This window comes from Tupaia chinensis, unplaced genomic scaffold (genome assembly GCF_000334495.1).
Source record: "Tupaia chinensis unplaced genomic scaffold, TupChi_1.0 Scaffold149658_1, whole genome shotgun sequence".
Lineage (NCBI taxonomy): Eukaryota > Metazoa > Chordata > Mammalia > Scandentia > Tupaiidae > Tupaia > Tupaia belangeri.
The window spans coordinates 1007123-1021698 of NW_006209503.1; the positions used below are offsets into that span (position 1 = coordinate 1007123).

At 41.5% G+C, this 14576-nt stretch overlaps 2 protein-coding genes across 6 annotated transcripts in view; both read left to right on the forward strand.

Moving 5' to 3' along the window:
- TBCCD1 (TBCC domain containing 1) overlaps positions 1-8246 on the forward strand; it is a 43416-nt gene extending 35170 nt beyond the window's left edge. For 2 of the 3 annotated variants that reach the window (XM_006171468.3, XM_014585360.2), the window contains 3 exons: positions 957-1454; positions 3766-3911; positions 7419-8246. In XM_006171468.3, coding sequence (XP_006171530.1) covers positions 957-1454; positions 3766-3895 — 628 coding nt within the window. In that variant the 3' untranslated portion in view covers positions 3896-3911; positions 7419-8246. Of the gene's footprint in view, positions 1-956; positions 1455-3765; positions 3912-4042; positions 4238-7418 lie in introns of those variants that run through there. The other variant, XM_027769456.1, reaches the window with a different exon arrangement.
- A 952-nt stretch (positions 8247-9198) lies between these two features.
- The window catches only part of CRYGS (crystallin gamma S), a 7073-nt gene continuing 1695 nt past the window's right edge, over positions 9199-14576 (forward strand). Inside the window, exon 1 of one of the 3 annotated variants that reach the window (XM_006171472.3) lies at positions 9199-10404. In XM_006171472.3, coding sequence (XP_006171534.1) covers positions 10384-10404 — 21 coding nt within the window. In that variant the 5' untranslated portion in view covers positions 9199-10383. Of the gene's footprint in view, positions 10405-11637; positions 12791-12819; positions 13299-14576 lie in introns of those variants that run through there. The other 2 variants (XM_006171473.3, XM_006171474.3) reach the window with 2 other exon arrangements.

The following is a 14576-nucleotide window of genomic DNA, read 5'->3' on the forward strand; positions in this document are numbered from 1 at the left end:
AGTACAGATATTAGTTTTTATAAATCTCAATAAAGAATGATATTTATATAATTTTGTAGAGATGTAAAATTGATTAAAGGAATCCTAATGTATTGCCTATCCTGAAAGGGTGAAGTTAGTGTTCACTTGATGAGGGTGGGGATACAGCCCTTTCAACTGGTGGTGAAGTGACTAATGAATTAATGGAAAACTTTGTGGCACACCTAGGCATTCTTATTATGCTTGTGGTGCCACTGTTATGTACTTTGTCAGAACATTAGCTACAGTGAGGCAGGAGTGTCCTGGGTCAGTTTCTGCCTAAGAGGTAATTTTTAAGTTTATATAAATGTGTTTTGAAAGGCCTTCCACAGATCAAGAAGAACTTTAGCACACCCTTTATTGTGCCCAATGAAGCATTGTAATCAACAGTAAATGGCCAGGGTAAAGGGGAGTGGTCGGGGAATTTTGGGGAAATCTTGCTACAAATATGTATGGGAAAACTATGTAATTCTTTTATAGTAATATATCGGGGAGTCAGAGGGAGGTCACTTCCCAGCAAGGCTATCACAGTCCCGGAGCGAATAGCAGGCGGCCTTGCCAACATGCTAAGTGACCCAAGCTTGTTCCTAGGTCCGGGGGGCGTACAGTCGTGGCCTTGCCAGCTCACTGAACTGACCGGAAGTGATGCTCAAAGGTCAAGGGGCTCAGACGGGTCCTGGAGCCCCACTGGGTTGGACTCCTCCAATCTTGGGCACGCACGCACACACACGCACCCAGTGTGAGTTCTAAGCCACCGGGTCTGGGATGCAAACTGCGGTCGACTACGTGGGAATCCAGCGACATAGCCGTTACGCTAACTGCTGGTTCCCAAGGGTTGATCATTTCTTGTTAATCCTGATTTCCTTGTCATCAGAAATCAGTGTTTTAGTCTAGTATTTGTTCTATCTATTCTCAGATACCTCATTTTTCATTTGCAGATCTGTGACAATCGAGAAGTGCAGGAATAGCACCTTTGTCTTGGGCCCTGTAGAGACTGCTCTTCACCTCCACAGCTGTGACAATGTTAAAGTCATTGCTGTTTGCCATCGTTTGTCCATCTCTTCAACAACGGATTGCATCTTTCACGTTCTGACACCCACACGCCCACTTATTCTCTCTGGGAACCAGAGAGTAACGATGGCCCCTTTCCATACCCATTACCCAATGTTAGAGGACCACATGGCCAGGACGGGCCTTGCCACTGTGCCTAACTCTTGGGATAACCCAATGGTGGTTTGCAGAGAAAGCAGTGACACAAGTGTCTTCCGGCTCTTACCACCTTGTGAGTTCTATGTATTTATAATTCCCTTTGAAATGGAAGGGGACACAACAGAGATTCCTGGAGGTCTGCCATCTGCATACCAGAAAGCACTGGGTCAAAGAGAACAGAAGATACAGATCTGGCAGAAAACTGTGAAGGAGGCTCGTTTGACAAAGTGAGTGTTTTCTACAAATGAGAATATGTATTTTATGTGAAAGTCTGTGGAAAAAATAATCTGCATGTTTTTACAGCTATGCTTTTTTGTTTTTGGTTTTTTTTTGTTTATAAGCCAAAGGGTGTATGTGCTCACCAGAGAGAGACACAGAGAGACAGGGAGAAAGGGGAGCAAATCCTAATGGGATGTGGTCATGCCACAGTCCCTCTTCCTCCATTTCCTTATCCTGTCAGTACTTGGGCATGCACATGTGCTTGGTGTGCTTTCAAGCCACGAGGGCTGGGGTTCAAACTGGGATGGATCATTTGGATCTGGCTTCTTTAACCACTAGGCTATGAGATCAGCCCTGCAACTGTCTTTTCTTATGGCTTAAATTTCAGGTCAGTATTCTAGGCACTGTTGCAAGTCACCACAAGTGAGTAGATTTTCCAGTATTAGATTCACTTCTTCTAAGAAGCTTAAATTTAGTTGGAAGATATAAAACATAAATTAAATCATGTATAACTATGCCACATGATTCAATACTAAAATGAATTGTTTTTAGTTGTTAATTTACATCTCTATATTATATTAGTGCTTCTCAAATATGGTTGTGCATCAGAATCTTCCAAAGAGCTTGTTAAAATACAGATTTCTCAGGACCAGCAGATGATGTAATGGTTACATCGCTGGATTCCCACATAGCTTTTATGGTATGAGTCCCAGACCCAGCAGCTTGAAACACACCAGCAGTGTTTGTGTATGTGCCCGAAATCCTGAGAAGAGAATGGAGGAGAAGGGATTGTGGCATGGCCATTCCCCGTGGGGGGGATTTTTCATTTTCTCTCTGTCCCTCTGGTGAGTACATGCACTGTATAGCAAAAATCTCTCTTAAAAAAATATAGACTTCCCACAGATTTAACTGAGATAAACTCTCCAGAGGTGGCTTCTTAATGCTGGCTAATGGATTGATACCAGTTTTTACCAATTTTTTTCTTTTTTAATAATTTTATTAGAGATTTTTGCTTAGGGCATGTGCGCTCACCTGAGAGACTGAAAGCAAGAAATCATTCCCCCAGAGGGGATGGCCACACCGCAGTCCCTTCTCCTCCATTCTCTCAGGATCTTGGGCATGCACATACACACACACACATACACACACACACACACACACACACACACACACACACATATCCCTAGCCTGAGTTTTAAGCTGCCAGATCTGGAACTCATTCTGTGACCAACTATGACGGAGTCCAGGGATATAACCATTTCACCCTCTGCTGGTCCATATCGAATTTATTTCTAATCCATGGTAAATGTGAAAAATAGTGTTTTTAAATGAAGCTAAATTTACTCAGTGTAAAACACTTTTGCTTATTATGGTTGTCCTTTTATTCTTCTTCTGATTGTCAGGAGCTACTCTTCTCTTGCATACCTGAACATGCTAAATATTCTCTCACTTTAGAACCTCTGTACTTACTGCCTTTTCTGCCAGATATGTTCCTCCCCAGGGATTTATTTAGCTTACTCCATCGTGCCATGTGAACCTCTGCTCAAATGTCATTCTAGAGATGTCTTCCCTGTCCATTCTTATATCTTTGTTTTCTTTTATTTATGGTAGGCTGTGTGTGCATGCATGTGAGAGGCAGAGAGGAACACCCTCCACAGAGTCCAATCATGCCACGATCCTCTGACTCCAGTCCTCAGCCCTTCCAGATCCGGGTACTCACATGTGTGCCTGGTGTGTTTCAGGCTGGGTGAGCCAGGGATTCAAACTAGAGTCACCATGTGGAATCCACTTCTCTCAGTCAGCACATTGGCACTGTAGCATGGAGCCAGACACATTCTTTTTTTAAGAACAGCAGTCTCAATACCCTCACTCCTTTTATCTTGCTCTGTCTTTTTCTCTAAGGCATTTGTAATATATTTTACTTACCATGTATTTTCTTCTTGGAATATATGGTTCCCAGGGGCATAGACTACATGGATCACAAGGTGACTGGGGCCCTCAGGAGTCCTGCAGTGCCAACCTGCCTGGACAGGGGCTTTCTCTCTTCTTCACATGTTTATTCCCATCCATCAGAACACTATTTGGCACTCTCTCGATCCACAGTAAATATCTGACAATGAGTAAGTTCACAGAGAGAGCATTGTATCTGTCCCATTTTATGGTGGTCCAGTGTACTTTGAGCAGAGGGAGAATTAAAGGATTACTAGAAATAATGAGTCATTTAAAATTATTTCGTTGAAGTCTTGTCTAATCAATTGGAGTAAAATTTCTGTGAATCAGTGTTCTTACTTTTTTTTTTGCTTTTTATTGCAATTCTAGGGATCAAAGAAAGCAGTTCCAGGTACTTGTGGAGAACAAGTTTTATGAATGGTTGATTAATACAGGGCATCGCCAGCAACTGGACAGCCTGGTACCTCCTGCCGTGGGCTCCAAACAAGCAGCAGGATAGGGCCTACATCAGCCCGGTAGGTGTTTATGGTTTAGACCACTTGAAACAAATCCTTTTGGGAAAATCTGCCAACCATGAAAAAAAAAAAAATTGCACCGAATATTATGTTACTAACCATTGCCGAATGTTTTTCACAACTCCCACCAGCATACGCAGACCCTTACATATCCGTGTATACAGGCTGTGTTTTATAGTAAGAAGACCTACTGGAATGTCCAGGTGAAGTCTTTATTATTTTGGGCAAATGCAATGACCAAGTTTGGTCTTTTTTGGTTGACACAAATTATACTGTTCAAAGATACATTTCTCCTGTACTTGGGTTTAAGTTTTTTCCATCTTTCTTATACATCTTTTCTCTTTCCTGTGCCCTCCTCCAAACCAATTAATAAGTTAGCTGATTTTTGTTAATTGCACATACAATTGGTAATCAATTATCAGAATCAGTCCAACTGAAGTTTAGATTACTGAACTCTGAAAAATTATATATTAAATAGAGAATATAGATACAGATAAATTTATTCAAAGTTATTAAGTCAAATATATGCTTTTTTAAATAAAAATGAGTTTAGTTGATCATTTCAAAGTATCCTTAAGTACAACAATAGAAAAAAAATATTTAAAGACACTAAGATACTTAAAGAAATTTTTGATAGGTGAAACCATTTTTTACCTATCAGAGTGGCAAGGATCAGTGTTGGTGGTACGTAACACTGGCAAGACATTTCTTTACCACCAGGGAAAGTATGTAACTTCTTTCAAAGGCAGTTTGGACAAAAAATCAAAATGAAAAATATAAATATTCTTTGACTTAGCAATTTGACTTAGAATATATCTTATATGTGTAAGATCTATTTAATTTTAATGTAATTTTATTTGTAGTTAAAGCACTCATTAAGGGAGCCAGATCCCACATGGCCAACTGTGGTTCAAATCCCAGCTCTAGTGGCTGGAAAACCACACAGGGCACATGTGCATGAGTACCCCAAATCCTGATGGGATGGAAAAATGGAGGAGAAAAGATTTCATCAAGACCACACACCAATGGGAACCAGCAGTTAGCGTAATGGCTATGTCGCTGGACTCCCACGTAGTCGACCGCGGTTCGTGTCCCGGACCCGGTGGCTTAAAACTCACGCCGGGCACGTGTGCGTGCGTGCCCAAGATCCCGAGAGGAGAATGGAGGAGAAGGGATTGCGGCGTGACCATCCCCCCTGGGGGGTGATTTCTCGCTTTCTGTCTCTATGTCTCTCTGTCTGTCTGGCGAGCGCACGCGCCCTACAGTGAAAATCTCTCCAAAAAAAAAAAAAAAAAAAAGACCACACACCAATGAGGGTATTTTTTCTCTCTCTCTCACAAGTGCACATGCCCTCTGGCAATAAAAACAACTTAATTGTATGTTCATTGTATACAACATGGTCTTCTGAAATATATACACATTTGGGACTTTCTAAATCAAGCTAATTAGCAGATGTATTACCTTATGCAGTTGTCATTTTTGTGGTGAGAACACTTAAAAGTCTGTTTAAAATATTTTTATTTATGATAGAGTGTGTTCATACACACATGAGAGTGACAGGAAGAGAGAGAGAGAGAGATGAGGACCAGCCATAGCATCTGACCACGCTGCAGTCTCCTTCCACCAGTTCTCTAGCCCTTCAGAAATTAGGCACACGCATACCTGCCTGGCATGTTCCAGATTCACCAGGCCGGGTATTTGAATCACTATTTCTGCACCATAGAGCTGGCCCCAAATATATCTTCGTATTTCTATATTATTATTATAGTCATCATGTCCACAATAGACCTCTTGAAATTATTCCGTTTAGCTAACTGAGATTTCGTAACCTATAAAGATCTATTTGAAAAAGATGTTCATTGTAGCATTGTCTGAAATAGCTATAAACTGGAAACAACTCAAATGCGTCTCCATAGAGGGCTGGTGCCTAAGGAACTGACTCATCTATCTCGTGGAATGCATCTTTAAAAAGAAAGAAGTACATCTGTATGTGCTGATAATGATCTTAGCTCGGGAGAAAAAGATAATGTTGTCTTGTGGTTTTGAAAAAAGGAAGAGATTATCACATATATTTATATGCTAGTTATGTGCCTAAACTTTCTCTAAAAGGATATGTAAAGAAATTACCAATAGTGCTTGTCCTTAAGGAATAAGACTAGGTATCCAGGTGAAAGAAAAAATCTTTTTTTCTTTTTTTATTTAATTTTATTTATTCACTCATTTATTTTAATTTGACCAGAGACACAGAGGAGGAAAAAGAGAGAGGGAAAGTGAGAAAGGAAGCCACCAGGTCCAGGACTCGAACCGTGGTCGCCCATGTGGGAGTGTCCAGTGCCTTAACCACCACGCCACCTGCTGGTCCCAAATCTTACCTTTTTAAATGGAAGAATTTAGTGGCTTTTAGGTATATTCACAAGTTTATGCTATCATCGCCACTGACAAGTCCAGAGCATTCATCACCTTGAAAATGAAGCCCGTTCGTGTTGGCCGGCAGTCTCCATTTGTCCAGCTCCCTGCGTTCCCTCTCCCCTCCTGGTTCTGGCAACTCTTAATCTACTTAGTCTGCTCTGGGCATTCTATCTAAATAGAATCATACAACCCGTGACCTTTCATGTCTGGCTTCTTTCCCTTAGCATATTTGAAGTTTCATCCATGTATTAATACTTGGCTCCTTTTAATGGCCAGATAATACTGTATTATATGGATTTTCCATTTTATCTATCTCTTCATCAGTTGATGGATATTTTGGGTTGTTTCCACATTTTGGCTGTTGTGAATAATGCCACTATGTATGTACTATGTACGTATGTGTACAAAATTTTATTTCTAAGGGTTTGTACATACCTAGGAGTGGGAACTGCAGTTTTCTAAAGCTGCAAAAATGTATTCTTTATTGTTTGACTTCTGTATTGTTTACATTTAAATAAAGATTTTTTTTTTTTATGGTAGTAAATGCTGAGATTGAGAATCAGAAATCTGATGGAGATGGGGTCAGCAGGTGACATAGTGGTTAAGGTGCTGGACTCCCACATGACTGGTTCGAGTCCCAGACCCAGCATCTTGAAAATCATGCCAAGCTCTGGTGCATGTGTGCCCAATGTCCAGAGAGGGGATTGGAGAACAGATTGTGGCATGGCCATTCACTCTTGGGGGAGAAGGGGAGCTTTCTCTCTCTCTGGCTACTGCACACACTGTATTGCAAAAACTACAAAAAAAGAGAAAATCTGATAAAGATAATGCAGAGGAAATGAACACTCTAACAGAGTAAATATTTTAGTTTAAACCAATCCCGAGTCTGCCAACTTTATGTCAATACATGAATTCCTTCTGTTACGAACTCTGATACTTAGAATGTAGGCTGTAACTAGCTTTACGGTTTATCCATTCCCTCACCCTAATTTGATACTTTAAATGATTCTGTAAATGCAAGGATTTTTTTCCTTATTATTTGCATGAAGGCGATAGAAAATGAAGTCATTAATACTGGTTGCTTTCTTTCGTCCTCAGGGCCCTGGAAACATGAGGCTGGAGGAGGCTGGTGCCCATCTTGAAACTAAATTGGGAAAGCCCTCTTGCTGCTTCGGAGACTTGGGGCCGTCTCTTCCTATTTACGACTTCCCTGATCTCCATGCCATGCTCATTTATTACTGTTTAGATTGAATTTTAGCTCAATGTGTGACCTCCATTTAAACACGTTCGTAAAACAGCAGAGGGCTTATCTGTATGATGCCAAAATGAAACAGCTGGTGAAGGCAGTCCTGCTGTGTGCAAGTTAATTTTTTAAAGTGATTGTAGATTTGCAAGTATAATTACAATTTTAATTGTGTAGTGAAAGGGTTCCACACTTTCTAGAGTTAGAGTTTTATAGTTCTTTATAACTGTTTACAAGGAAATTATTGCTCCTTAAAAAATAATTGGAATGAGAATATGATTTGTTGATGTATAAATATAGCAGAAATAGTTTTCTACAAAGATATTTTAGTCCTTAAAGTATAAAACTTAATGAAATTGTGTAAAAAATCTTTATTTTCTATTTCCTGCTTTAAACTTTCAATAAAGATACTCTAAGAAGTAATTTTCTTCTTTTGATGAAAAAGACAAAGCTTTACTTTTAGTGTTAGAAAATATTTCCAATGTCATTCTGTGACATTAGATTGAAGTAAAGTTGATGTTTAGTTGTGAAAAGTCCTGCTCTTAAAGATAATAAAAAGCAATGACCAAATTAGAAAAATGAATTTTATCATCGTTCAACATTGTTTTATATGCTTTCTGGCCTTTTTAAATTTTTTATTTTTTTTGAGAGGTTTTTGCCTTAGGGCACGTGTGCTCCCCAGAAAGACAGAGAGAGACAGAGAAACAGAAAGCAAGAAATCACCCCCCAGGAGGGATGGCCAGTCCACAATCCCTTCTCCATTCTTTCAGAATCTTGGACACACACACACACGCACCCGGCACGAGTTCAAGCCACTGAGGCCGGGACTCGAACCACAGTCGACTACGTGGAATTCCAGAGACATAGCCATTATGCCAACTACTGGTCCCAACTTTCTGGCCATTTAATTAGTATCTAAAAAGGGTTTACTCTTATATTTCTAGGGTGTATTTGCTAGTTCTGATTGAAGTTTTCTGATTTCTTATTTAAGATGAAATTTATGCAAACAGAACATTACCAAATAAAGAGACATTGGAGTATTAGAAGTGTGTTCTGGAAATTGCTACTTGTTAATTAAATTAATGGCTTATAAACGTTTAAGGTTTATAAAATTCAGAAAGCTAAGCATATAACTTAGTACTTTCTCAGTAATCTTCACATCAGAGCACACTTGCCATTTTCTGAGTTGAATCTTTTTTTTTAAGAATTATTTTATTTAGCCTTATTATTTATTTACTTATTTTTAAAAAAAAATTTTTTTGAGAGGTTTTTGCTATAGGGAGTGGCGTTTGCCAGCCAGACAGAGAGAGACAAAGAGACAGAAAGTGAGAAATCACCCCCGGGGGGGATGGCCACACCGCAATCCCTTCTCGTCCTTTCTCCTCTCGGGATCTTGGGCACACACGCACACGCGCCCGGCGTGAGTTTTAAGCCACCGGGTCCAGGACACGAACCGCGGTCGACTACATGGGAGTCCAGAGACATAGCCATTACGCTAACTGCTGGTCCCCCCTTATTTTTAAATTTGACCAGAGAGAAGGACAGAGCAAGAAAGAGGCAAAGTGAAAAAGCAAGCCACCAGGTCCGGGAATTGAACCGCTTTTGGCCATGTGGGAGTCCTGTGCCCTTAATCATCATACCACCTGCTGGCCCCATGAGTTGAATCTTGTGGGTATCTCATTTATGAAATTATTTATTGTATAACTTTGTTAGACAGATGAGGAAGTCAGACTACTAAAGAATTTACTTGACAGGGAAAATTAAAATGGAGAAGAATTGATTTGTTGTTACTTTGAGTTTATTTAAGATGAATGTCATTTTTAAAATTAGAGGTATTTTAAGGGCCAAAAATATCCTCTGAACTGGTCCCAGGATACTATCATGAGTAGAAAAATCCCACCTAAAAGGTGGCAAGTTGGGCTTACCTTAATCTTTGCAAAGTCAGAAGTCTCTCAGTAGCTTTCTGTCTCTTTACATACTTGTGGATTAGAACTCTTTAAAGCAAATTTTTTTTTTAAACTTCTGAGCTTAAAGAACAGTTGCAGAATGGATCTACATAATCAGATCTCACATTTTAATCAGAGTCACAAATTGTTAACATTTTGCTGTGTTCACTATACTGGCCCCTGTATTGTATTTTACTTTATTTTTGCTCAACAGTTTGAGAGGAGTTTGCAGATATCTTGGACTGAAATACGTTAGCATATATCTCTTGAGAACAAAGACATTCTCTAACCTGTATAATAGTATTATCTAATATACAGTCTCTACTAGAATTTTTTCTCATTGCCTCAAAAATGTCCTTTATAGTGACTTATTTTCCACCCAAAACCCAAGATCATGCATTGCTTCTAGTTGTCAAGTAAGTTTTGTTCCCTCTGGAACATGTCACTACTGTCCAGAAATGCAGGATAGTCTTTTGACTGATTTCCTGCAAGCTTTGTTGAAAAAGAAAAAAAGACATTAGGAATTTCAAAGAGACTGCTTGCTGAAAAACCAAATTGCTCAGGGAATTTGTTTTTAATTTTTAAAACTTTGGCTGGGTTTTGGTGTCTTGACTCAGCAAAGTTGATAATGCAGCAGGGCTTGGTAAGCATTAAAGAGGGCACTGAAGCTTTCCTTTATTTCATAATCCCAATTGTTTTTCTAGAAACCATCAATAGCCTCTAAATGACTGACTCAATTTTTGGATCCTATTCTCATGACCAAGCAAATGTTTGATTTGAAACCAGCCCAGTATAAATGTCTCTGTGCCTCTAACTCTCTGTAGCTATTCCTGGATTTCTTTCAGCACTGGGAAAACCAACCTATGCACCAAAAATGTCTAAAACTGGAACCAAGGTAAGTAAGTGGTCATACTCATTTTTAGCCTACCCACTTTTCACCTGATTCTACATTGTAAAGAATACGGAGACAAGCTTTTGCTTCCTTACCTGAAGGTGAGTATGGTGGTGGTTAGGGGTCTAGGATTGGGAGAGCAGATTAAGAAGTGTGTATTACAGCTAATACTCCAACAGGCTTACCAAACACTTTATTAAGAGTATGTCTTTACATGTGCTGCTTTGTTGAACACTGTCCAGGTAAATGTGTAAATATGATCATGAATTTTGCCTTCCAGCAACTGATACTCTGTGACTCTCCATAGGAAGACACATGCTGATAAGGATCGTATGGAGTAGAATCCTTTTAGTAGACAACTAAAATTTTGTCTTGTGAGATTTAGCCTATCAAGCTTCTTTTTCTAAGCAGTTATTCTTACACTTACCCAGAAATAAAGTGCTCACTTCTATTAGGAAAATTATCTCAAAATCTTTGACTCACGAATGCTGGGCTAGCAGTTGGTCTCTCAGGCAGGACTCTGACAATGAGAGTATACCTTCATTCTCTGTGAGCTCGTCCACTGTCCTTTGTCTGCTGCCTCAACTTTCCCAACTTTTTTTTTTTTTTAAATGCAAGACAATATCTTGTATGTCACAATCATCCTCCTACCTCTGTGTCCCGAGGAGCTGGGACCGCAGGCCTGCACCAGCAAGCTTGTTCTCTCAGACATGGCCCACGCTGGCTGTAACTCCTGACCCTCCTGCCTCAGCCTCCGTGTCACTGGGACTGTCGGCACACACTGGCGTGACCACTTTTAGGGTGGGTCTGGAATCAAACCCGCACCCCCTTTTCCCACCCCGTGTGGCCTCCGCTTCCTGAGCAGCAGCACCTACCGGACACACTTCTGCGGCTGCCCCCCACCCCCACTTTTTACTTTCAGGAATTCTAAACCCATTGGATCTTCAGGGAATAAGAAATGCTGAATGAGTACTAAATGGAACCTTTCCTCATATTCTCCCATTATTATTTTGACGTACTTGGTCTCTGACGCTTTTTACTACACCATTTGAACATAAGTAGCAGGCTTCGTTATCCTTTTGCCTTCAAAATCTAGGCACTTATTTTCTAAAAACAAGGGCATTACTCTGTATGAACAAGTGCACCGTTCTCATGTCCAAAGATTGTGACCTAATATTTAGACCATATTCTAATTTCTCCCAGTTGCCCCAGAAATGTGCTTTAGGGCATTTTTTTTTTCCTAATGCAGAATCTAGTTTAAAAGCATGTGTTTAGTCATCATGTCTATTTAGCCTCCTTTTCACATTTTTCCTTAGTCACTTTAACCTAGAATAGTCCCTACCTCTCTGTTGCTCTTTGTAAAGACGGATATTTTCCCAAATGTAGACCAGTTGTGTTTTAGAAAGTCCGACAACCTAGATTCAGCTGTTTTCTCGTGATCAGACTCGGACTAAATGTTTTTCACAGCAAAGCCACATAGGCAAATGTGTGTACCTCACTGCACCGGGTCAGGAGGGACCTGGTCTATTGCTCCAGAATTGGCTAGTGCCTGATTTTTCCTCCCCTTTGGAAAACAGAGTAAGCACAATGTCACCCAGAAAGTGTGTGTCTTTAGTGCCCTGAGGTTCTTAAAAAGATGCCATGCAAATCCCTCTAAGAAAGAGTTTGAAGTCTCTAGAGGGATTGCTACATGCCTTGAGGGAAAGCTGTTACATAACGCTCTAAAATGGGTGAAAACATGCTGCTTTCAGAATGTTCCAGGGCACTAATAGAATGCTCTCTTTGATTTCTCATTCCTGGGTTGTTTATCTAGTTAAATAACGTTGGCGTGCTAGGTTGAAGGAGATAGTAAACTATTTCTTAGTATTTTTTATTACGTCTCTCCCACTACCTTGCTAGCACTTTGATCAGAGGGTTTATGAGCTTGGCAAAGGGAACGGATTTTACTAAGTATGTTTCTGTCACCTCTGGGATACTCAAGACATCTTTCTGTCATATTGGATTAGTAGGCTATTTTTCAAAATACATATTTGAAAATGATGCAATTTTGTAATAATTTCTGGGAAAAGCTTTGTATGTATTTCCTAGCCTTTTCTACCAATGTGTTTTGCACAAGGGTTGAAACCTCCTAGCTGCCAGCAGAGTGAATTTCATGATTCTTCTACAAATAGAAGTTGAGTACAGCTAGGCGTAACATTCTCTGGCTTTGATAGCTGGAAGCTTGTCTAGTGCAAGGACAGCTTGGTCCTGGGGCTCAGTGACGATTTCATAGCAGTGCAATGAGTGCTTTCAACCTTGGGATGCCTGGCTGGTCCGCTAATGTGCAGAGGGCAGTCACTATGGAGGACGGCAAAGTCAAATAGATGCGATTAGCCTCATGTTCTACAGCGTATCCTTTGCAAAGCCTCGTGTGTGTGTGTGCGCGCGTGCGTGTGTGTGTGTGCGAACAACTGGTTAAAAATCAAGGAAAAATTGAGTTTAGAATCTGTTCTTAGAGAAGTTACTGGATTTTTCTAAAGACCTCCATCGGTCATGGCAAAAGTCCCTGAGTCTTGGGGTCAGTCTTGTTCAATGTCGCATAGACTAAGTGCTATTGGACAGAGCTAGCTGGGCACGTAGGAAGACAGCAAGGAGAAGAAATGAGCCACAGTTACTAACCAGGAGTTCTGGGCTGCACACCACTAGCTTGCCTGCTGCTAACTCAGAAGTTGCTAGTGACCTGGGGCCAGTCACTGAAGCCCATCTGTAGCAGCTGCAGCACACGCTGCGGTCCGGTATTCAAGGAAGTGCTATGGGCTCCAGCTGAATCTCAGAACACCCCTCTGCAGTAGACTTACTCCCTTTTTCCAGAGAACTTTAGAGAAAAGTTTAGTGTCCTGTCCACGGTCACTTGGCTGGTAAGTAGTGGCGATGGGGTTAATTTCTTCATCTCTAAACTGAGGTACCACCTTCTCTAATGTTAGGGCAGGGGCGGCAGCTGAGACAGCAGCTGGGGAGGGGAGAAAGGAGGTAGAGTGGGTGATTTAGGAGTAGGAAGGGAAAAGGAAGCTTTTAGGGAACTGGAAATCGAAGAGAGAAATGGGAAGGAGGGGAAAGGGAAAGCCCAAGTGAAAGGACAGTCATGGCTATGTCACCATCGAGAACGTCCCCGGGGGAGACTGAGATCTCATGCTCTTTTGTGAGTCATCCTTGGCTTCTTTCCTTGCTTCATCCCCTCCATCCAGTCAGTCCCTAGCCCTTACATTTCGCTCGGCCATCTCCTCATTCACATGGCGTTGCCTTCCAACCGGCCCTCCCGTGTCTGCCTGGCTGCAGCGGCCCGTGTTTCCAGGCGCAGACCCCTGGGGTTCTTACCGTGGCCCCTGGGTCATTTTTTCCTAGCTTTATTTCCCAATCCTTCAGCACAGGTACTGTGTGTACTAGGCTTAACTGACTGCTCCTGGCTGAGTCATCTTTATTCTTTTCAACGGGCATGTCCTGTGCTTTGGAAAAGGGCACGGGACGAGTATTTATCAAGGCTAGCAGTGAGGCCAAACTACTTAGCCTTTAGTCCTCCACTCAGACCCTCTCCGGACTACAGGGCTCTGCTCTTTCCCTCTGCAGTGCCTCCCACGGTTTCCCCCCTTTAAGCCACAAGGTGGCGGCATGACGCCAGGAAATGAACCACCCAACGCAAACTTGAGGTTTCAGTTTAAATTACGATTTAGCATTGATGTTCGATGGTGGAATTACTGGGCAAGAGGGAACAAACGTTATAGTCCATTTGTGGTTTTGTGAATCCCTAATTGTGGCTGGGTGCCCTATCCCTGATTTCAGCCAGGAGAGCTCTAATTTCGTTGTCTAGCCAGGGCTTCCCATCCACCTTAGACAAGTGCCAGGCTGAAGCCTAAAACGGTGACTTGACTAAAGGACTAGGACTGAGTATGGAAGAGGAGCCCTCGATCCCAGGCTTTCTGGTTTCTCAGGGCTACATCTTTCTCAGCCGGCAGGGGCTTCCCCCAGTCACAGTGGTAGAAAGTTGGAAAGAGTCTGAAGCAAAGAGCGTCCGTTACCCCGCCCTTCAGTTGCAGAACACGACATGCTTTCCCGCGCCTGTGTGCTGAGAGCCATCTAAAGTAGGCGCTGTGAAGCTCGGCCCTGTTTCCTCTGCAGACCTTCCGTGTCGTCCCGCATGC